The sequence below is a fragment of the Maniola jurtina genome, chromosome 7 (genome assembly GCF_905333055.1).
Source record: "Maniola jurtina chromosome 7, ilManJurt1.1, whole genome shotgun sequence".
Lineage (NCBI taxonomy): Eukaryota > Metazoa > Arthropoda > Insecta > Lepidoptera > Nymphalidae > Maniola > Maniola jurtina.
The window spans coordinates 12,879,920-12,905,855 of NC_060035.1; the positions used below are offsets into that span (position 1 = coordinate 12,879,920).

Sequence of the window (25,936 nt, forward strand, 5' to 3'; positions counted from 1 at the left end):
TATGGGTAAGAACGCTCTCGATCAAGCCACCTTTCAAACAAAAAAAAACTAAATAATTAAAATCGGTTCATTAGTTAAGGAGCTACAGACAGATACACAGATACACACATCAAACTTATAACACCCCTCTTTTTGGGTCGGGGGTTAAAAATAAATAATAAAATATTATTTCTTTAATTATTAGATAGAGGGTTTTCCAAAATAGATAAAATTCACGTCCATTGTGAGTGCAATAACCATTAAATTTTAAATTGTCGATTGAACTTAAAAAGCCCGTCAAATCATTGTGACGTCACATGCCAGTATTTCATAGAAGCTCGTCTACTAAGTACGTGTTTTGACGTTTGATAAAAAAATACTAATTTGACTAGCTGTCATATACTTTTACTATAATTAAAATACTATTATTATTAATTAATTCTACTCCCATGTATTTCACCTCACGTATAGCCAATTATTTGACAGATCGTCGATTCAGGAATCAGAGTCAAACCGAGAGTTTCCTAATTCTCTGGCTCTGTATCTAGTTTCAAAGGTTCTGTAGTTGATTAGTCCACACGCTAGTCTCTCCTTGAAGTTGTGACTTCTACCTTAGTTGTTGCCTTTAGGAAACTTTAACAAACATTTGAATTAGTTCAGTTCAGATTGAAATCAGGTGCGGTTCTTGTGAGGCAAGTTTACAAGTCCCAGCAAGTCGATAGTGTGACTCGAATCGGTATGACACGTTCGTGCTTTGGCATTGTGACTTGAACTCGTACCTAATAACTACCCAAGTTGTTTCAACTCTCAAGAACTTCAATATGTTGGGACTAGTTGAGAGTTGAGACAGACGTGGTCTTGCTTCAATATTCGTGGTAAGCAAGCCGTGTTTATTAAAACTATCGTATATAAAATAGGCTAATATTTTGTACACGGAAATTGGTTCAAAATTCCATTAACCATTTGCTTTATAGTTTTAGTGATTTAGTATCTTTCAAACCCGCATTGTATAGCGTGCAAAACTCGGGACAATGCCCCACCTACGACGCGGTATTGACTTCGAGTGACCTATTTACGGAACGTTCGTTGACCTCTAGCGTTAGTCAGATGTTTTAATTGCAATATTATATTGCGAACTTTTTAAAAATACAGGTTTTTTAAATTTTTCCTAGTTTTTTTATGATATCTAATCAGGAATCATCAGTACTATTCTATCACTTGTTTTCGTTTTTGCTTGCGTTCTGATTAACCCCGTAAAATAACTTCCCCCTAAAATTTGACACAGCAAATCAGTCAGAAAGTAAATTTCTCAAATCTAGGTTAGCTTAATGGCAGTTCCCAGAGAGAATTCCGAAAGGAGTACACTTGTAAACGCAAAATATTTTAAAGCGTTTGCGAAATAAATACCCCTTTAAAGCAAGTTTGTTCAGGTAGCAAAGTTTGGAGATACACTTAGAGTTTCGCTTACTTTTAAAGTACATAGCTACTGTTTTACTGAGTACACAGAAATGAAACTTTATTTCTCTCTCTCTAGCTTTATATTACTCTATTTATGTAAAGCTTCAATATTTTTAAACAAATTAAATATGATACGCTTAAAGCAGTCAAGTAAAATAATTATGCGTTATGGGCGGGCGGTCCCCCATCACTAGCTCTATACAAACGTAATTTGGTTCTAATTTAAATATCAACTATTATTATAGTTTTAGAAATTTATCTATGCGGTTTGTCAGATTTCTGTAAAAATAACTAGATTTGAAGTTATACGGGTTTAAAGATTTATGTTTAAATTCTTGACTTGAACTTTGAAACTAAATATAGCGTGCCCAGGACCGAACTCTGGATCTCCCGAATAGGTTGCCAACTTCTTAATCAGTGGCGTGCATAGGATCCTAAGACAGGGTATGCATTAGCCTCTCTTTTATGTCTCTACGATTTGCACATCATTTGTAATATTGAAAAATGAGCACTCTGCTATATTTTCACCTAGGGTAAGCAGTGCTTTTATGCCTCTATGTCACACCACTAGTCATATTGAAAAATGATTATTGCGCTAGTTCAATAAGGATAAGCAGCGCCTTTGTGCTTCTATGGTCTGCATGCCCCTGCTTTAACCTCACCTATCATCACCATTAATAGGCCCATAATATTATTAATCAAAGAAAAGTTGTTTAAGCTTAAATGAATGTGCTTACGAGTAAACCCTCGACCCAAAAAGAGAGGAGTTATAAATTTGACGTGTGTATCTGTGTATCTGTCTGTGGTATCGTAGCTCCTAAACTAATGAACCGATTTTAATTTAGTTTGTTTTTGTTTTTGTTTGAAAGGTGGCTTGATCGAGAGTGTTCTTAGCCATAATCCAAAAAAATCGGTTCAGCCGTTTGAAAGTTATCAGCTCTTTTCTAGTTACTGTAACCTTCACTTGTCGGCGGTGTTATAAATTTTTAATTTACACTTGTATCCTTACGTTTTTGTATCTAACAAAACTGAATTCTCAGACATCACAGAAACCCCCTCTAATCCAGCAGACAAAATAATGGAGATAGCTGAACATTAATTCCTTAATGCCATACAATCTGCACAGATATCAAGCCCGGATAATATCGTCCGGGGGACCCCGGTTTATCTATTATTAGGGCCATAACGAGTGAACGCTCCCATTATGAGAATTCTTGATGATCATAATGTACTGTGATGAAGTTAATAAAAACCGTCCAAGAGCGAGCCAGACGCGCACACGAAGGGTTCCGTAACACAGTGCAAGAAGTACTTTTTAATTTTCTTTTATTATTTGTTGTTACAGCGTCAATAGAAATACACACTGAAAATCTTAACTCTGTACTTATTATGGTTCATGAGATACATCCTGCTGATAGAAAGACAGATGGATGGACAGCGGAGGCTTAGTAATAGGGTTCCGTTCGCTTTGACACCTTGGGTTCCGTACCAAAATATTTATTCTAAAATAAAACTTGGGTACTAAAAACCCTTTGACATCTTTATAACAAGCATGATTCGTACCAAACTGAATATTGGTTTAACTAATGCGTATTAACTAAAGTAATGGACCATCAAAGGAGATCGCTACGCACATCTTAACTACGCTCAATTGATACGATGGGGGTCAATTGTTAGGATACTCCGTAAATCTCTCAGAAACCAGCACGCCTAATTCGCCTTTATCTCCATTCTGTTAATGTCCAAAATTGTGTGTTTAGTTTTAGACAATTTTTGACATTTTACTCCATCAGCAACGCTGTTGCACTTATCGTTAAAGGTTCGAGGGAAATCGTAACTTATATCCTTGTTAAATAAAGGTGCTTATTGCGTCGCATAAAATCTGAGTGTCAAGGCATATTTTCGCGGGGTATATCTGATTAAATGTAGCCATTATAGTAATTTGTGGCGGTATAACTTTATTAGGTTTTTTATTACATTAACTACATCTCACTGATGGAAGGGTGCTATTGTAATGATTTCGGAGTTTATATTGATGTTTATGAATGGGGAGACTATTTTGATGATGTCTTTTTCAACGCCCCCCTTTTATTTCACTAATAAACATAATTGAACATCTTTTTTTTACTTATCAAAAAAATATGGACAGTGAAAAGTAGCAATTATTATTGCTTGCTCAAAACTTATGATATTATTGGTGATGGACAGTAATAATATTATGATTGAAAACAATGTTTTACCCGTTCATGCAAATATTTAAAGCACCTGGTTTAACACCTGAATACAAAAATAAATCAATGAACACAGTAATATAACACCATAATATAGCGATTAAAATATATGTTTGAAAATATCAATTAAGTAAATTTATATTCTAGCTAATTCTGAATCAAAATTATTAGTATCTATGTACCTTGATGAGCAAGATAAGTTTTCTTAAAACTCATAAATCGTCTTTAACCAGACCTACAAACTTTTGTAAAGTTTTAGAATTACATATTTGTCAATTCATTCGTTTATTCGCAAAAAATTTGATAAAAGATAGCGATAGAACGTATGTTCAAACTTTATAATAAAATAATTTTAAGCAAGAACTATCAAAGAGTATTACTATAAAGTAACAAAAAAATGTTTATAAAACATTCTCTTTACTATGATTGAGATGGTTGTTCATTCGCGCGTTTTTAATTTAGAAAAATAATGAAGTGCTTTTTGCAATTTTCGTACTCGCATTTGGCGAGTATAGCCTATATTTTTGCCAGAACCATGACCTATTTGCGAAACTGGAAGTACCCGAGGTCTTTTTGTAACACTTTGGTAAGATGAAATGACTTTGTGAAAAAGACCTAGTCTTAGTAACAAACGCACAACAATACAAAAGGACAAGGTGTAGTATGATGCAGAGATGGGCATTATTGCGACTTTAAAATCATTTTCATTTGGTGATATTATTATTTTTATTCACAGTGATTTCACAGATTATTTTTTTCCGGAGAATATTTGGATTTTCGCAATTACACATCGTTTCCAATGTTCAACTAATGGTAAAGGTCAAGAACGTAATTCACGTGCGGTTTTTCATGGAAAGCGAATTATCGCACTTATGATTGCACGTGTGAAAAGTCACTTTTCGTGAAACGTAAGCAACCGGCTGTTTGTTTCAAATACGCAGCGGTGTGAATGTTCTTGCTCGCATAACATGTGGGTCACGCATAATTTTAAACAATAAAGTGGGATATTTTCAAACTTTAAGAGATTCTACATATTAAGTAAGGTAACAAGTGCTACATATACTGTGCGCTTGCGCAACAAAGCTTATATGGAACTCCTAGTATTGTATATAGAACAAGTGTTTTGTGTGTAAACAGATATTTGGAAATATTTCTCACTAGCTGATGCCCGCGACTTCGTTCGCGTGGATGTAGTTTTTTAAACATCCCGTGGGAACTCTTTGATTTTCCGGGATAAAAAGTAGCGTATGTGCTAATCCAGAGTATAATCTATCTCCATTCTAAATTTCAGCCCAATTCGTCCAATAGTTTCAGCGTGAAGGAGTAACAAACATACACACACACACACCCACACATACAAACTTTCGCCTTTATAATATTAAGTGTGATGTTAAAGATTTTTTATAGTCCATAGTATAAAAAGTTTTGATATGCAGTACCAAACTATCTCTAGGTTATTACCTCTTTGATTAGGTTAACGATGATCATTAATCAAATTATAATTAACGTTAGGAACGCTGCATTAACGTGTACTTAAAGCATGGAAGGCACCCAACACTTGTCGAATTCTTATAAAAATAAACTTTAACACTTATTAATGTAAAACATTTCTTTCCACCCGCCATTTCAAGCCACTTAAGGCTCCGCTTACGAGTTTTCAACGCGTATGCAGTTTTAGAGCCAACTCGAATTAAACGAGGTGGAACGTGTCGCGAAAACGGTCTAATTGTTTTCAGTGGTAATGCAATTTTCGACTAATCTCTAATTTACAAAATAATTCTCATTATTAGTGTTAAAGTTTTTGGCACTAGTCAACCAGTGAAATCTTCATATACCTACTCCATATTTGCATAATGTCCTGCCGACTGAATTTCGGCTAATCTCCATAGAGAGAAGCCAAGTACGGGGAAGTTAGTATAGTACGCAAGTGCGTGCGTTAACCAAAGGTGCACTCTCTATTCCCTCACTCTTATAGCCCGATGGGACGGACATCTGACATGACCCGAGAGAGGTCAGGAGAATCAGAGATCAAGAGACCATCTCCACGGGCGACAGTATCGCGACGAGTCCGCCCTACTATCGTCGGATAATCTCTCGCTACAACGATAATTCCGCCAGTGTATCGCGACTCGCAACGATACGCCACGAGACCGCAACGGATCGCCGCGTGACGTGTCCGCAACGGATCGTTGGGCCTCTTAACTGTGCGTAACGTGGCGATATCGCCGCGAGATTCGACGATATCGTCGCGAGACCCTACGATATCGTCGCGAGACAAGACGAGTCCGCGACGTTATACCTACTTACTCTTCCAGAGTCACTCGTCGTATCTCCCTGTAGAGATGGAATTATAGAGTTTCTATGGGATTGGGTGGCTTTTTTCGTACCGTCCGTATGTTCTGGGATCTGTATTAACAAATTAAATATTCACAACACTAAAGTAACTTTATGGCGGATCACACCCTAACCCCTTCCGCGTCCATCACCGCATCTATTCCCGTCGCCCATCTGACACCATCACTCAGTAATTTAATTATCCCTCCTCCGAACCGCCCTCCCACCGTGAGGGATATTTCGGTACCAGTTTACGTCAAACTTGCGGTTGGCGTGAAATCGTTTTGATCAGCCTTTTACTTTAAACTATGACGATAATATTGCGTTGTATAGAAGTAGGTGCTACTTTGCGGAAGTCCATGATATACAAGGAACCAAAAACTTATCCTGCTGTAATTCGGTGAAACAGCGGATTTCAGCAAAATAAGCTTTTGGGTCTTTGGATAATTTATATGTTAAGACGGCCTAGTTGGGACCTCCAAACAACTAATTTTTCGGAGTTATGTACTTTTTAAGCAATTAAATATAGCATTAATCTTAACATGTGAAGGAAAACATCGTGAGGAAATGCATGCCTGAGAGTTCGAGTTTTCAAAAGTGTGAAGTTCTTTCTCACTTGGCCAGCGTGGTAGACGTATGGCTTAATCCTATATTATTTTAGAGGAGTGAAGTGCTCAGTAGCGAACTTCACAAGGGGTCTTTTCATGATGAGAAGGGCTTAGGCAATATTTCACCACGCTGGCCAAGGGTGGATTGGCAGATTTCAAACATCTTTGGGAACATTATGGAGAACTATAAGGCATGCTGGTTTCTTTATGTTTTCCTTCACCCATTAAAGCAAGTGATATTTCAGCTTCGAAAAGTTAGAGTTGTGTGTCCAATGTCGAACACCAGACTCTCGAAAACCGACGTCTTGCTGCAATTTTTTGAACTTCGCCTTCTTCTGGCATGGACCTGATGTAAAATAAATCCACCCTAAAGCGCACTATCTACTTATTAAATCCTCTTCACATATGGCTTCAGCTAACACTATGAAACCCAATATAAATCTTATCTTAACTCTTAAGGCTGTGGTATCCCCCAAGTATGCAGCTTGTTTACCTCCTTAATAGATTCGTGCTCAAGTATTACTTCCCGGGCATGAGGCATCAAGGCAGCGTTTATATTAGCCTGACCTAATTAATAGCCTGACGTCAATTGAAAATGCGCCTTTAAAAAACTTGTGGCCTATTTTTTGATATGGTTTACTAGCTTTTAAAATGTTTTTACCATTATGAGAGCCCATTCATTGAAAACATCGTGAGGAAACCTGCACGATTGAGAGTTCTCCATTATGTTGGGTACATTTTTTAACCCCCGACCCAAAAATAAAAAAGAGGGGTGTTATAAGTTTGACGTGTGTATCTGTGTATCTGTCTGTGGCATCGTAGCTCCTAAAGTAATGAACCGATTTTAAGTTAGTTTTTTTTGTTTGAAAGCTGGCTTGATCGAGAGTGTTCTTAGCTATGATCCAAGAAAATCAGTTCAGCCGTTTGAAAGTTATCAGCTCTTTTCTAGTTACTGTAACCTTCACTTGTCGGGGGTGTTATAAATTTTTAATTTACACTTGTATAATATGCTTCCAGTTGACATATTGGAGATGTCTCTCAACAAGTTCAAAGTTTACATAAAACGTAAACTGATCAAAAAATCTTATATTACAATGTAAATGGATTATAATATTATAAATGATAAGAATGCTTGGTAATGAGTTGCCAAACAGCCATGATAGTGAAGTGTATTTGTAAAGTGGTGATAAAAAAAAAGAATACTCGGCTAAGTTTGTTGTGGGCTCTTCTCAGACTTGGGCGCGTTTGGAACACTTGTAACTTTAGTTTTAAGTTAACGTAATTAATTAATTATCACCACTATATCATTGTGTGACAATCAGAAAGTGTACATTGACTTAGACATTGAATGCACTTGTGCAACGTTTCCTATATTCACAAAATACCTATGCCGAACTTTCTCTATCGCGTATTTTACTGTCTCTAATAAATTAGCCTAACTGAATTGTGGGAACATTGATATTTCCATCGCTGCGTGAAATTATCATAAAAATGTAAGATGTGCCTCTAAGAGGACAATATGATGGCGCTATTACTTAGACGTTATCAGTTTTATTGCGACCTATAAATGTCCGTTTGGAGCCAAGCGTGTTTGGTGCGAATAAATTGCTCTCCGCTCATAGAATTTTAACGTTTTCCCCGTTTTTCCGCAATGAAAATGTACGTTATTTTATTGGATGATTGAGGATATTTTTGGTATCGTATTTTATGGTAATAATGAAGTGCATATACCTATAGATAGGCAGGTACTATGTGTGATATATGCTACCATATACATATATACCTATTGGTTTAATAAAAACTGCTTTACCCCTTCCAGGTCATCCCGTTCCATCTTAGACTGCATCATCACTTACCAACGGGTGAGATTGCAGTCAAGGGCTAACTTATATCTGAATTAAAAAAAAGATAAAAGTATGATCTACGAAAGAAGTACAACATGTTAAATTTTATTGTCATTCCTTATGGATCTTTTAGTTCTTCAATAAATATGGCGACATACGTACCTATTCTGGATGAACCAGAAATAATATCATCGTCACCCTGAAATAAATCATAAGATTATGTCTTCTGCCCATAAGAGAGACGAGATATTATGGTGGTAATTTTTCAATATGGCAACAAACTTCTAAGTTAAGTAATAATTGTTCTTCTTCGTAATATTCTTGGTATATTAATCTGGGACTTTGGACAAGTCCTGGTTATCACGAAGTGACGTCTTTAAGGGTACATGTTATTACTTCATAAGCATTCGCCAGTTTTACCTACTGGATGACAGCCTGGTACACACAAGGGATTTCCTACAGCAGACCTTATTGGGTCGATCCATCGCATGGGTGACCTTCTTAGCCCTCTCGTGCCTTCCACGATGCCTTGCTAATGGCTCATTAAGGGCACAATGGAGTCACATTTATGCCGGGAGACTTGCTCGAAGAATTTTAATATACGGGTCGGAAAATGTCGCGAGTTCTTGAAGTATAGAAACGTTTTGGTATGAAATTTGGTCCATGAGACTACTAGTAACGTATTAATTACGTACTGACAAATACAAGACACCGTGTATTAATTATAATGTGTACGTGCTCGTTATCTATCGTATTTGATTACACACTCGCCGCTGGCGACGCGCCAGCGCGCCGTGAATCATGTGTGTCAATGAAACTTAAGCTCCTATAATAACAGACACGGCAGTTATTTAGAGAAAAGTGTCGGTTTGAGATAGACAGGATGTGCTCTCGGTTCTCGTTAATGTCGCCTGAGATATAACAAGCCTCAATAGCTCAACGGTTATAGGAGCGGACTGAAATCCGAAAGGTCGGGCGGGCGGTTCAAACCCCACACGCACAGTCATACCCACTCCTATCACAAGCTTTATACTTAATGGGAGGGGAAAGGGGAATGTTAGTCATGAATAAAATGGCTAATATTCTTTAAAAAAAATACCTTAGAGGTGGTGAGAGAGTTGTCATAGTACTCGTACATTGTTCTGACTACCTAGGCAACGTTCTAGTCTAATATGTTTTTAGAACGGTGTATGGTCTAGTCACTAGACCCTACGCTGTTCTAAAAACGTATTTCTGAAGAAGAAGAATGAAGTGGAAGATGTTAGTCACTAGATTCTAGTGGCTAACTTCTTCGACTGTGAATCATGACGTAAGATTTGAATCGAGAAAAGTTGTTGGGTTTTCTGTCAGTAAGTTGGAGTCGGGAAGTTGGCGTTGATGCACCCAGTGCCTCGGAGATTACGTTAAACAAATTGATCGTGCACCGATTTCTTTCTAGTCGAATCGCATTGCTATACCATCAGATTTAGAGTACCGGAATCAAACACAATTCAAATTCAAAATTTTATAATAGTATGTTTGCTTTGTGTTAACATGAAAATATATACCTACTAGGTATTTCAAAAAAATCTCTATCGATTACTTGGATACTCAAATTATACGCACGTAGATGTTACTGACTGTTTGTCTATCTATATATCTGTATCTTTTCACGGCCTATTGGTTGAATCCATTTCAAGATTTGGTCTGTACCAAGCTATAATAATAGTTTTTATTGTCAGGCATAAAGAAACCCATATACAAAATAAAAGTTACAATGTAATATACATTACATCAAAAAGCATACACATAATACATTAGGTTAACTTAAGACTAACTGAAATGGTTAAAAAACTTATGAGATAGCTTGTATCCTTGGGACGACAATAGAGTACTTTTTATGTCGAAAAATCAAAGAGTTCCAAAAGGATTCTAAAAACCAAAATCCACGCAGATGAAGTTAAAGGAGAACATAAGTGGAAACTAAGGACATATAGCTATTGAGCACATTATTTTCTGGAGATGCATTGCCATTGGCGTCGATCCAAGCGTGAATCATGTTGAACCGGACAATTTGTAACAATTAAGTTAACACGATTTTGGTATGACAGATCTATCAAATCTTTTTAATACTATGCATTGAACGGAAGAAATCTTTCTGTTCTTCTGAGCTTTCCTAGATATTGTAATGACTTTTCAGCTGCAGGTTTCCTGATACTAATATGTTTATGTGGTATTTGATTTCTAGGAGTAAAAAGAAATCACTCTCCAATTTAAACTATATCGATGCAAAAAATGCATGCGACGATGGAGTGATAGTTTGGAACTTATTGTGATAGGCAACACAGAGGGCCAAAGATCGAGAGGCCGGTCACCAACCAGATGGGCAGACCAGCTGAGGGACTCCAAGTGCAAATTTCACACAAATGCAAGACTAGCCTCCGATAGAAGCAATTAAGCTGCACGAGGTTGCAAAAACACCAGGACCACGATCTTCATAAATGAAAGAACGAATAGATTGAGAAAGAGATGCAAAAATCACGTCGATTCGTTGCTCCGTTGTGACATGATCCATAATAATATTATAAATGCGAAAGTGTGTCTGTCTGTCTCTCAGTCTGTCTGTCTGTCTGCTAGGTTTTCACGGCCCAACCGTTGAACCGATTTTAATGAAATTTGGCACAGACTTGGGATACGTCCCGGGGAAGGACATAGGCTACTTTTTATCCCGGAAAATCAAAGAGTTCCTACGGGATTTAAAAAAAACGAAATCCACGCGGGCGAAGCCGCGGGCATTCTCTAGTTGAAGGATAAACCAGCGAACAAACACACTTTTGCATTTATAATAGGTATTAGTAGAGACTAGAATCCAATAAGTTACCTAGCAACTAATTCATGACACTCATCGCCCGACGCCGGTAACAAGATAGATTAATTGATTAACCCTCGGCTATTTGTGTAACTCGATGCGTGTGGGGATAGGTTGAGCTTTGATGTTCTAGAACTTACCTACTTTATCCTAGTTTTTAACTGAAGAGGAGTTTATTCGTAGTGCGCTCCAGACAAAAGTTGTTCTCTCATTTGAATACTAACCACTTAAACTCAATGAAATGTAGATACGTTCGAGAAACTGAACTGACAGGTTATTATCACCAACATCTGATATTGGCGCCGATTCTATTATCTTCCTCTAAACTAGATTTAGAGTAGGTAGGTATCTGCATCTTTTTCTTTTTAACACTGCTAAAAAAGGACGGAACATGGATTTCACATTTAAATACTCGAAATTTTAGTGCACGTTACAAAAAAATAATAGGCAACTGGAGCTAAAATTACGAGGTTTGGCAGCTCTAAATTAAATTTAAAACTATGAAACTGGGTCCGTCCTTTTCATATTACATTAGTAAGAAGGGGATGCGAATACTCTATAAAGTTGTTTAAATTAACGCAAAAGTACGTGTATAAAAGGGGTGGATGATAAGTTGACGGATGATAGAAGAAAGTGAAGAGATGAGAGAGAATGGGAGAAGAAGACATGTTGTGCCGACACCACGTAGCGTTGGGATAAGGTCCGGAAGAAGAAGAAGAAATTCATCTAAGAGTTGAAATCTGACTCTCTTAGTCGAGTTGTATGCGCAAGGATCTGGGAACTCGCCGCATTATTATCCCAAGAGACTCCTGCTATTATAAGATTAATGGAAAGAGGTCATGACCCTCAGCAATGAGAAATACGACTTTAAAGAAAAGATCGTAAACTGCTAGAATCATAATCCACCAGCTAACCGGTCCGGTAAAAACGAGCTTGAGTAGAATTTAATTAGGGTGCAAACTCTTCGATCAGTCGAGCTCGGACTTTTGTAGCGAAATGGCTAATGCGATTTCTTCGAGAATTGAGGGTAGAATACTAAACACCACATTTTCTTTAAGAACTAGCTTTTCTAAAAATCTAGATACGTGTAGATAAGAGCTCTGGAGAAAAGAGAAATACTTCTCACTTTACTCGTATTCACGAAAAGTAACTTAGAGAAATCTATGAATATTTATTTATGTATTTTTTTACAAATGCTGGAATATGAGATATTTATTATTTGTTTTTGTTTTATTTCTAGCAGAAAGTTGTAACAGTAAAGAAAAAAGAAAGAAAAAGTGGACAGAGAAGCACTTATCTCTATAAGAGGTCTCTACCAGTGACTCTTGACAGTACGAGAGGTGGTAAAGGGAGTAGAATAGGTCCCCCGCCTCATATCCCGATTGCCATCTTGACCTGTCGCGTACTATAGTATGTATCTCATTTGAATATATTATATCAATCGAACTCTTTAGAAAGAAATATCTTTTGTTGCCAGATTTCCGTAATAAAGTGTACCTACTCAGTTTGAAAATCATCGGCTCAAAAACTTGTATGTAAATAAATCTTTGAGCCCATATAACTTTATAACTACACATTTTTACAGCCACAGACACAGAATATATTAATTTCTAGAAAGTGTCTACAAAATTTCATAAAAAATATATCAAATTTTTTATAATCGGAACGGAGGATATTTTCAGCCGGTTCCATTAAACGATCCCCATGCTAAAATAAAGCGCAAACTTTTCATCAAGCTTGGATTAGTTAACGCGGAAACTACGGGTACGTGTAGTATTCGTACCGGAAACGGAATTGCTAATTAGACGACTATGTGGATGCTAAAACTGAAACTATGCTCGAGTTAAAGCTTTACTGCCAGTGAAACCGTGATGAGTTAGTTACTTAGTGATAATAATTTACTTTTACTAACGTACACCGGAAACTGGAAAAAGAGGGGTGGGAAGAAGGAAGAAGTCATGGCTACGTAACATAAGGGAGTGGACTGTCATAAAAACAGTAGGAGAACTATTCCGGCTAGCCAAAACTGACTGCTGACCTTCAGTAATGGAGAGGCACATAAAGAAGAAGAAGAACGTACACCGGAGTTTAATCAGGGGACAAACCGTTCCAGAATTACAGGCAAAACGAATAACAGAGTAGGTTCATGCGGTAGTGGAGAAGTGCAGGAGGGATGTGATGACGTGACGCGAGCTAACTTACATCCCGGGGACGAACATATGCTTAATATATAACTTTTTATACAGAAAAATCAAAGAGTTCCTACGGGATCCTTAAAAGTCCATCCGTTCAATCAATTTATATGAAAGGTACAGAGGTAGCTCGCGTCTTGGAAACTGACATAGGCAACTTTTTATCCGTGAAAATCAAAGAGTTCTCACGGCATTCTATAAAACCCATTCGTATAATCGATTTATATATTTGGTATAGCTTCCGCCCCAGAAATAGGCGACTTCTATCCTAGGAAATCAGAGAGTTCTCACATGATTTAAGGATCCTAAATCCTCGCTCGAGGGCTTCATCTAGTTTTCCAACACCTTAGGGGCCTTGAGAAAAACACATTAGCCATTTCGTAGCGCCCGCAGCCCGTAGTCCGAGATACTTCAGTGAACGAATAGTTTCTACCGAAATAAAATTCCCTTCCAAGCTCCTTTTGTTATGAGCAAATGGAGTATTCTAGTTATTTTTCAATTTATATATTTTTACGGGAAAACATTTTATGAAAGTTACACAATTTTTATGGCAACAGGTTATAATAATAAAACTGTTCAGTATTTTTAACCCCCGACCCAAAAAGAGGGGTGTTATAAGTTTGACGTGTGTATCTGTGTATCTGTCTGTGGCATCGTAGCTCCTAAAGTAATGAACTGATTTCTATTTGGTTTTTTTTTGGTTGAAAGGTGGCTTGATTGAGTGTTCTTACCTGTAATCCAAGAAAAGCGGTTCAGCCGTTTGAAAATTATCAGCTCTTTTCTAGTTAACTACTGTAACCTTCACTTGTCGGGGGTGTTATAAATTTTTAATTTACACTTGTTGTTATGTACGTCTGGTAGGTACTGCAAAATAATATGTTCATGTGCGGCGGCAATCACTTAACATCAGATGACCCACCTGTTCGTTTGCTTGCTTAATTATTTAATTAAGATTTCACATAGTTTTATTATGTAGAAGACAGATTCGTACTACTACAATCACACTAATATTATAAAGGCGAAAGTTTGTATGTGTGTGTGTGTGTGTATGTTTGTTACTCCTTCACGTAAAAACTACGGGACGGATTTGGAGAATGGCGATAGATAATATCCTGGATTAGCACATAGGCTACTTTTTATCCCGGAAAATCAAAGAGTTCCCACGGGATTTCGAAAATCCTAAATCCACGCGGGCGAAGTCGCGGGCATCGGCTAGTAATTATTATTATTCTTGTATTGAAAACTTCTTTGTCTCACAATGAAGTTATTCGTCAGATTATTTCCCTAGCAATGATAAGTGGGTTACTTTATTCAGAGCATGACTTAGTTGGTTGGAAGAATGAATCAGCATTTGTCTCATTTTGTCACGACAGGGGCCCTTATTGTTGGTATCTATTGAATCATGTCGAATAGTTGTTTTATTCTGTAATTATCTTACCCTGAAAGTAGTAGATATACAGAATCACGATCACTACATTTTATAAATTAGATGATGCTCGAATTAATGTGTTTAATTATCCAATGGGAACCCTATGATTTTCAGGGAAATCAAATGTATTTTTCCTGGAAAACCAAACAGCTCCCACGGGTTTTTGGAAACGTAAATCCATGCGGATAAATTTGCTGCTAGTATAGAAATAATATTCTAAAGAGCTCCATACTAATAATGTGAATGTGAAATTAATGTGTCTATCTGTATGTCTGTTTGTCTGCTAGCATTTCATTCCCCATCTGTTTAACCGATTTAGAGGTTTGATGGAGACATAAGAATAAGATTGATGATAACTTGCAACGATACGGAACGAATCGTAAGCTAAGTAGGTACCTACTTTTTGTCAAAAAATCAAAGAGTTTTCATGATATTTTTAGAAAACCTAAACCAGGTTATTCTAATAAGTACCCACTTAAGTACGTACAGTCGGCAACCAAGCTACGTTTGAACCCGCTTGTACAAGCGACTATAGATGGGTGCAAACGTTGCTTTGTTGCTGACTGTACATAAATTTCACATACCTACTAATAAAAAATGTAATGTATGCAATATCCGTTCGTCACAGATCAGTAGTTTTTACGACGAAGACGATACGCTCCCGTGAAAACAATGCGTATGCGCAAGAATTAATGATATCCAATCTGATTATTATTTAAACCATCTTCTTTTGAATCCGCTTGACTATACTTTCATTTATATATGCACGTAAGCCACCAACAGAAGTTATTGGAGGGAGATCGCACGAGCAGCAGTGAAGGAGAATTCAAAGCCACGACCACTCTGCCAAGAGTGAACGATTGAGTAGAAGGAAGTTATAATTTTTTTTAATGAAAATATTACAATAAAAGCTAGCCTTATCTAATTACTATACAAATCATGCCCGCGTGGAATAGTGCCAAGAATACTGGCTGCATTTCCACGCTGGACAGCCAGGCTGATCCGTTGCGCAAAAAATGAGCCAGCCCTTCTGTCACCCAATGAGGCTATTAAACGCGGTGAAATGTCTCGTAAAAATTTTTTGCAATAAGATTTGATTTGGTATTTTTGTGGTTATGATGTCATTCACTTCTACTTTTTGGAGATGTGAATTTAGGGAATCAAATATCACTTGTTATAACGGTTAAGGAAATTATCATGTGTAAACCTGCATGCCTGAGGGTTCTCCATTATGTTCTTAAAGGTGTGTGAAGTCTGCTAATCCGCTCGTGGCCAGCGTGGTACGCTATGGTCAAACCCTTCTCATTCTGAGAGGAGATCACCGGCTCACTACTGAGAACGGATCATCCAGCTGATGATGATGGTCATAAGAAATGGCAAAAACAATATGTTCTCAGATTATTTTCTTGTTGTTTCAGAAAGCGTGCTGATTCAACGGTGTCGGTTGAGGTGTTAAGTGATGGAGTCGAGTGACGTGTAGCTATGTGGGCAAGATGAAGCTGTGGAAGAGCCTGAAGATATCGATAGGCAAACCTGATGCCAAGGGGTACCCCCAGGGGCTCCCGCAGTGGGGGCAGGGCTACGAACTAGATGGTAAGTAAAGGTCGGCGCATACAAACGGAGTGGAGAAGAGTCGAGTCTTTTATAGTGTTAAAGACGATTAGACGATGCCCACGACTTTGTCCGCGTGGATATATACACAAAAATTCTATAGGAACCATGGGTTTTTACGGGATAAAAAGAAGCCTATGTGTTAGTCAAAGGTATAATCTACCTCCATTCCAAACAGCCAAATCCATCCACACACAACATAAACACACTCAGACACACATACACACACAAAAACTTGTGTGTGTACGTGTGTGTAACAACGAACTTGTGTAACAACTAAATCAATGGTTGGTATATCTTGCCTGTATTATTAAGTTTATATTTAGCTAATTTAGTTGCGGCTCCAGCCCTACATAAGGAAGAAAGGAACAGCTAATTGGAAAGTATGTTAACAGATCGAACAGGAAATCTCTCCCAAAATAGCAGGCCAATTATAGATATATTTACCTTAAACTTAGGACTTCCTGTTTACAACGAAATTTAAATATTTACGAGATTAAAAATTAATTAATCAGGTAGGTAAGTATGTACCTAAATAAATTAAAATATTCCATGATTAGTTAAAAAGATTTTAAAAATTTCAGCTATGTCTATGTGTGTATGTTTGTTACTCTTTCACCCAAAAACTATTGGATGGATTTGGCTGAAATTTGAAATGGAGATAGCCTTGATTTAATACATAGACTACGTTTTATCCCGAAAAATTAAAAAATTCATGTATAAATTAATAAACACAAGATAGGTAGCAAAGAGAATTTTTATGAAATGTATGAGTAGGTAGATGCCAAATTCCCCTGCGGATGTACACTCCACGTGGTTACCTTTGAAAGGCGCGTGCTGAGCGGCGCGAAGCAATATTTACTCGAAGCGAACAAACTTTACTTTGACATACCGTTGAAATTGATATGCTGAAGACATAAATAGAGAACGCGTGCTGCCCTAAAATTCTTCTGATGTTGCCGTTTGTCGCCGCCTTTATGCTAAAGTAGCGTTTCGGCTTGATTCGGCGCGCATTTGACTTACAGCGTTAGAGTTTGAGTAATTATCAAGAGAGACTCCACGTCTCGGCTCTGCCGATGTGCATTGTGCCTAAGTAGAACACTCCTACCCAACTAGCCAATCGTAAGACAGAGCCATTCTTTCCAACTCAAAACTTAATTAAACTAAAACAAAGCGAAACAAAAAGAGAGAAGTAAAACTAGGCAATCAGGTCTACACCTAAAAGCTTTCAAATTAAGGTGGATATAACTACTTTAAAAAAATAACTCTTAATGCACTTAGTTTCGCTGTTGTAAATTTGGTATAGTGCTACTAAAAAGCTTTTAAATGGAATAAACTTTTGAGGTACGTATTTAACTAACACACCTGGTTTGGATAAGCCTTTTTAACTCTGATTTACGTTTCTTTGTTATGTAATAAATTCATATTAAACACAAGTCTTTATTCTTATGAGGGTTGTAGCGTATTTCCCCGTATCTTAATCTGCTGGTCGATTCTGAAAAAGATGCAGCATAATGAATCTTCGATGAAAATGTATCGATCATCTATCAATTAGATTTGATCGTAGTTCAGTTGAGTAGCTTATGGGCACTCAGTAATCCATACTCCATACTAATATTATAATATAAACTAGTTATAATATAAATGCGGAAGTGTGTCTGTCTGTTTGTCTGTCTCCTTGTCTGCCTGTTTTTAAGGCCCATCCGTTTAAACGATTTTGGTAAAATTTTGTATAGCTTCTTGCATTTTGGGGAAGGACATATTGCTCATGATTTTGGTTTCGGTTTTTTGGTTTTGTCCGTCTGTTCTAAGTTTTTCCTACCCTACAGGCAACCCTAAGGTTGCCTGGAAGCTGTGCCTGGAAGAGATTGCTATTCAAGCAATAAGGCCGATTATTATACAAACATATTCTATTTTGTTATAATTATATTTCTATGTAAAGGTGTACAATGAAGAATATATTTTTACTTACTTACTTACTTTTCTAATTTTAATAACCAAGATACAGAGTAAGAGAATATAATGACTGTGATTATAAGAATAGTCACTAGGTCCTAATTTTAATATCGGAATGCAAGAAGTTTTTAAAAATGGCAAGATAATTTCAACCTACATAAGATAGGCAGAAAAAACTTTATTGCACACAAAAACATAAAATAATCAAGACAAAACAAAGAAACTAAAAACTAAAAACAATTGTATGATAACGCGGCCTTATTGCTCAGAGCAATCTAGGTTGGGTTTCGGTTGGGTTCTATATTAAAATTTAAGCAGAGACAAAAAATGGACAAAGCGTAACGTAAAATGTTAATTTTAGCATATTTCAGTGTAAAGTAAACAGTTGAAAAGGAAGCGGTTACGAAGATTTATGAAAATGGCCGCCATTTCTCCACAGTCCGTGAGAGCGCGGCTTAATGGGCAGCTCGCGGATTTCATAATTGCTCGTAGGATAAAACTAAGACGCTTTAAAATATCTAGACTTTTCCACAATAGTTGTGCAGTGCGATTTACAAGTTACAGTCTGTCTAACGAAAGCTGAGACTGATTTATTTAGCGATTTTAGAAACCTGCAACACTTTGCAGGGTTTCGTACCTCAAAAAGAAAAACGGTACCCTAATAGGATCACTTTGTTGTCTGTCTGTCTGTCCATCTATCGTGTCCGTCAAGAAAACCAATAGGGTACTTCCCGTTGACCTAGAATCATGAAAGGCAGGTAGGTACGTCGTATAGCACAAGTAAAGGAATAAATCCGAAAACCGTTAATTTATGGTTGAGTACATCATTTAAAAAAAATCTGTTTCAATTTTCACTACTACTATACCAACTGTATGTACCTGTACATTCTGAATCAGATTTTTATTTTTATTTTTATAATAGTTTTTGATTTATCGAGTAAAATGTAGGAAAAAATACCCATACGGAAGGAATCTTCGGTGCGCGAGTCTGACTCGCACTTGGTCGGTTTTTTATTCGATGACAAGTTAGAATCTGTCTAACGAAAGCTGAAAATGATTATTCAGCATTTTTGAAACCTGTAGCGTACCTATAGATAACATTTTTATCCCGCAAAAACAAAGAGTTCCGACGACATTTTTTAAACACCTATGCTAATTTATCGTCACTAGCAACGTATCACCTTACGAGTATCATGTAAGCGCGAAACACTGATGTTGCCTACGAATTGCGTTGTCCTTGTCCCGCTTGATTGGCTACGCTCAGACCTCAATCCTATCGTTACCTACACAAATAAATCTCGTGCGGATAGACCGGTATTCCGGTAGCAGTAATAGGTAATTAAATCAGTTCGCTTGTATGGAGTGTCAGGGGTGATTATGATGATCTACCTATGTCATTACTAATTCAATACAAACTTTAAACATGACGGTCCTATTGTATTAAATCAACTGACGTTGTTAAGAGGGCTCTCTCCGTCACTCGTTTCATACAATCGTAGTTCCAATTTCATTTGAATATTAAGCAACCAAAGTCCATGAAATTTTGCAGACATATTCTAGAAACTAATATCTATGTCTGTGGTTTTCCAGATTTCTGTTAAAATATTCGGTTTCAAAGTTACGCGGTCTTAAAAATTTTCATACAAATCTTTGAGCCCCTGTAATTTTAAAACTACATATTTTTAGAAAAATCTAAAACACCACAGACACAGATATTAGTTTCTAGAATATGTCTGCAAAATTTCATGGACTTTGGTTGCTTAATATTCAAATGAAATTGGAACTACGATTGTATGAAACGAGTGGAAACGAGTGACGGAGAGAGCCCTGTTAATTAGGCTTGCAATAATTTGTGACAACTAGCTATTATTCCTCTTATCGCAGTTAATGGATGGTAATGAAACAACGTTTAAACTCATTCGTTTCCACCAAACCATTAGTTGGCTAACACGCACAAAAACAAAACGTCCCAAAAACAAGAACAAAAGTGAAAATGTTATCCTTTTGAAACGAAAATTTTCGAATAAGTGAAACGGTCGATTTAATTCAATGTAGCCAACGAGGGGCCCTTTCAGGAATTCCGCAGGTTTTAACAAAAAAAGCCGAAAACAAAACGCTCTTTATTCGTCTCTTTTGTTGGGTGTCCCCTACATTGTTTTGCTAGTCACAAGTATGCCTAGTTTACACTGAATGAATTGCTTGGGAGAGGAACTTCGTGCCTTCTTCAGTAAAAAACCGGATAAGTGCGAGATGAACTTGCGTTGAGAGAGTTCCGTACAATGAGTATAAAATATACTTAGTAAGTTTGTAAGCAAATATTATACTGAAAGGTTTACCGTATTATTTAAGGCCGTTAAGATTTTACAAATCAGATAAGTCAATATATAAATCTATTCTCACATTTTTTGCCTGTTCTAGCCTTGAACTTTAAACAAATAAATACAGGAACAAATAAATAAGAGCTAACAAAAAGAACAAAAAAGTTTGCCGTATATCCAAGCCAAGTCAATATTTTCAACCTTCGGCGACATGTTGCCAATGAATTTTTTTCGTTACCACTCTGGAATCCAATATTGCGCTACCCACGAAACAATGTCTGAGATTGCAATGATTCGGCAATTTCGCTCGGGACGGCCTTTGAATATGCTTCTTTATATTCTGGACGCAAACAGACTAAAACTGAATTTCAATTTAAAGTAACAGTAATTCAGAGGCATGAATTTTTCCAACTGCATATAAGTTATACTTTTGAGATAAAATAATACCTTTTTCAGAAAATATTACCTTTAATATGGTTAAAGAAAACATCGTTACGTTATGTTAGGAAAATTTGCATATCTGAGAGTTCACCATAAAGTCCTCAAAGGTTTGTGAAGTCTACCAATCCGGACTTGACCAACATATACCCTCAACCATTTCATGTTCAAAAACGTTCCGTACTCAGTAGTGGGCTGGCGAAAGGTTGTGAGGATAGTGATGATGGGATACAATTAGTTTTCGTTTCAATTTTTCTGGTTTTTTTTAACAAATAGGTACATATACCCCACAATCAGCAACAGAACTAGCCAAATTCTCATAAAACTCTCCACCCAGAGTTAATGGTATAACCAACAAATTTTGAAAACATCCTTCCCGAAGCAATTTCCCAGTAAAATGGGGGCATTAAAACTCCACAGTGGTTTAGTAGAGAATTATCCCGAGCCGCGAGTGGCTTGAGAGGGAAGTTGGACGGAAGTTTTTCGAAAATATTAGCGAAGTAAATTAGAACCGAAAGTTGAAAATTTAGAGTTTTCGAGCACAAGATGGTATATCACGGCAAATTTTTGTTCAACTTTATTTGGGTAAACTTTCGAATTAATCCTGTAGATGTAGGGAGCATGGGATACGTAAAATAAAATGATAAGAAGTGCCATTTGAATAACTGATATTTTTTCAGTTGTACAGACAGAATGATCTCAAATCTATCTTTATATCAAAAATGATCAAGTACAAAGGCGTAGGAAGAAAACGTAATTTATAACAACAAAAAATAACAAACAATAAAATAACAAACAGCAAAAAGCCTACAAATTGAAATGTGCTCGTACTGAAAAAGATAAGCTTTTACTACTAGCTTTTACGCGTGACTTTGTAAGCGTGAAAGCTTTAAAGATTCTATAGGAATTTCTCAAATCGATTCTTAGTGGACCTCAAAATAGACCCGTTTTATAGATTGGCATGCAAAATCTCAAGTTTTTCTCAAATAATTAAAAATTTACAGTCAGGGGACAGTAATTTCACAGTCGGCAGCGACAGAAGTGCAAACTTAATTCTATGAAATGACAATGTTTTTTTGGATTTCAAGTCAATAATTGTTGTAGGTACCTACCTACACATATTTAAAACCAATAACTTTAGTTTAGTTTTTACATCTATCACACTCCGAACTCAATTAACATCATAATATGATGTTAATTGAGTTAATAATATATTTTTAATTGAGCTAATATCATTAAGGTGTTAATAATATTATTCTCTCATTTATTTATTTTTCACATTTTACCCTATTTTTAAACAAAAAACAATAAAATAACAAAAACAACAAAAAAAATAACAGAAACACAGAAAGATAAGTTTATCTTTTAAGTTACGTCACCGGCACGTTAATAATATTATTATTACCGTAACTTAAAAGTTTTACCCATTCCAAAATCGTCTAACGCGCCTAAGGAAGGTTTCATTTCAATAAAAGCATCTTCTTACTTATTGTGCTCATTTATAGAAGTAAATTGAATCGTGTGAACATCCAAAATGGATTTTCTCTCCATTCCCTTATTAATATATCCGATCCATCTTCATTTCGTTTTCGAGATTGGCTGTCAACGGCTTTTGAAACCAATCGGATTTTGTATTTGATCCGTTATTCAACCCATCGCCGGCTCACTACAGAGAACGGGTCTAGTCTTGGAGTGAGATTCACAAAAGGTAAACGAGCACTGAAGAATGGAAACCATAACCACGGCGGACATAGACGAAATTAACAGTACCGAAAACGGCTCGGATCTACACTAACATAGATCGTGTTGTCGTAGTTCATGATAGGAATCACGAGAAAATTAAAGAATTTTTGTTTTTACCGTGAATGAAAAACTATTCATTTATACTCTTTTCAATGTTTAATAAACTCTGTCCCCATCGAATTGATTGAACTAAATATTTATATAGGTACACATAAAGATTATAATATTATCTTTGATTTAAAACTATTTAGGTTCACGTCCGCAATTTTTCCCAAAGGCGGGTCCAAAATGCCCGATTACCTTTATTAAAATGTAGAGTCTATCTAACACAAAACTTGCATATTATTTTATGAAATAAATACTTGAATAGGAAGCGGTTACGGAGATTTATGGAAATGATGCTATTTTTCTCGACTCTCTCTCGGAGAAGATTTCTTAATGGACGCAGGACGGATTTTAATACAATTGCATAGTAAAAAAAATGAAATGACGTTGACGTTTGATTAGTACTTTCTATCGATTCCACCCTAGTATTCATCTAGGACCTACATGAATGATATTATAAATCATCTGAATAATAAGGACTTTTTACTTTTTTCTTTTTATTATTTATATTATATATTCCATGAAAATTTCAGCTATAGAACAGAAAAAATGTGTTTTATATTGGAAACAAGTGTAAATTAAAAGTTTCTAACACCCCCGACAAGTGAAGGTTACAGTAACTAGAAGAGAGCTGATAACTTTCAAACGGCTGATGAACTCGAAAACCTGTCAAAGATGAAGAAATCGTCCATTTATTTTTTGGTCTTAGATGTGCGTAGAGGTGAACGTACACTTATCCGAGCCGAAAGCCGAAACGAATTTTAGAATTCTGTATATGAAATCTCATGAAACCTCGCACACTTCCCCGCATCGAATCCTCTGAATCGGAAGCGCGCGGGGTTAGCTGAGATTTCACGTATAGAATTATAAAATTCGTTTCGTTCGACTCATTCGACGCGTTCGGCTCGGATAAGTGTGTGTTCACCTTAAGTCAAACCGCATCTAATTTGATGCTGCTAGCCCGTGAAAAGATAAAAGGGCAGTGAAGGGAAAGCCAATTTGGAATTTTCTGGAAGCACCGCATCAGCGAATTTATAAGAAAAAAACCGGCCAAGTGTGAGTCAGACTCGCGCACTGAGGGTTCCGTACTCGGGTATTTTTTCCAACATTTTGCACGATAAATCAAAAACTATTATACATAAAAATAAATAAAAATCTGTTTTAGGATGTACAGGTAAAGCCCTTTCATATGATACCCCACTTGGTAGAGTTATCTTATTTTGAAAATTGAAACACGTTTTAATTTTTTTTTAGATGATATAACCACAAATTCGCGCTTTTCAGATTTATTCCTATATTTGTACTATAAGACCTACCTACCTGCCAAATTTCATGATTCTAGGACAACGGGAAGTACCCTATAGGTTTCTTGACAGACAGACTGAGAACAAAGTGATCCTATAAGGGTTCCGTTTTTCTTTTTAAGGTGCAGAACCCTAAAAATTAATAAGCGTTACTTTTATCGATATAAAGCCGTGCCTAGTGATTGAAACGTCCGTCGCCTATTTGGGAGGTCGGGGGTTCGATCCTGTTCATGTACCTCTAAGCACTACATCTAACCTTTAAAACCAGTTTTTAAAGCCAGGAAAAAGGGCTGTTTGGCAGTAGAAATTAAATTAACCGAAAATACAACTAAACATTATTATTATTACCAAACCGTATTATGGTTCTCAAGTTTAGGCGAGTTATTATCCCGCTAAAGGGTCACTGAAGGGAATTATTTAAAGACTAGGTACTTAAAGGTTTAATTTTCGATCTCGAAATTCATGAATATACTTGCGTTTCCGTATTAGCACTGAATAATGAAGAAACTATTAAATCCATTCTAATATTACTAATGAGTGTGTCTGTCTGTCTACTAGCTTTTCAAGATCTAACGTTTTAACCGATTTTGACGAAATTTAGTGTAGAGATAGGTTGCATCGCAAGGAAGGTCATAGGCTACTATTTATTTCTATGTCAGAAAATCAAAGGGTTTCTACGGGATTTTAAAAACTGAAACTAATGCAGACGAAGTCGCGGGCATTCCAATGTTTAACACAAATGAAAATGCAAAATAGGTACCATGTTTTAAAAGATATTTTCTTTTGAACAACGGGTATGCAAAAGTTTCCGTTTGTTCCCCACAAAAGATAAAATGCAAAAAGACTGGCTTGAAAATGTCGCATGTCTTCCTAAATTCTGGGTTACAAGTAATATTTTATAATATTTTAAAGCGCCAGCCAACATATTATTTTGCTTTGTTGAATCACGTCGTCTCTGAATATTTCAGAACATTTTATTGTTGGATAGTAAGACTGGTTTGCGTTGTTTTTTTGTAAGAAATACTTGAGAATATTATATACTTTGTATAGAATCAGGCGTTAGTTTGCGGAAGTCCATAATATACAAGCAACCAAAAGCTTTATTAAACCTTTTTAAAAAATTAGGCTTAGATATTATATTAATTAAAACTTTCTAGTTGATCGCCAAGATAGAATGTCATATGAAAATAGGTGCATCTATAAAATATTCAATAAACCAAAAGCTTAATTTGCTATAATCACCGCCCGCCCACGATTGTCGTCATCCACACGTCCTGAGGATGCTCCGGTGTTGGGGCGAAACGTGCGTCGAGTGGTTTAGGAATTTGTGTGGGGCTACGTGGTGGTGGTGCGTATTGCTTGCTTGGTGGCTGACTTTTCCTGCATGTTTAGCAGAGGGAGGGCGGGTGGTGCATATCGCATGCTGCATGTTGCACCATACAGATTTGTCTGGTGATTATAGCAAATTAAGTTTTTGGTTCATTTAATATTTTAATGTTCAAATGACATCCTGTCTTAGCGATCAACTAGAAAAACGA

At 36.5% G+C, this 25,936-nt stretch overlaps 1 protein-coding gene across 2 annotated transcripts in view; it reads left to right on the forward strand.

Moving 5' to 3' along the window:
- LOC123867076 (glutamate receptor-interacting protein 2) overlaps positions 1–25,936 on the forward strand; it is a 316,615-nt gene that overhangs the window by 79,185 nt on the left and 211,494 nt on the right. Inside the window, exons 1-2 of one of the 2 annotated variants that reach the window (XM_045908924.1) lie at positions 5,347–5,406; positions 16,342–16,516. In XM_045908924.1, coding sequence (XP_045764880.1) covers positions 16,417–16,516 — 100 coding nt within the window. In that variant the 5' untranslated portion in view covers positions 5,347–5,406; positions 16,342–16,416. Of the gene's footprint in view, positions 1–5,346; positions 5,407–16,341; positions 16,517–25,936 lie in introns of those variants that run through there. The other variant, XM_045908923.1, reaches the window with a different exon arrangement.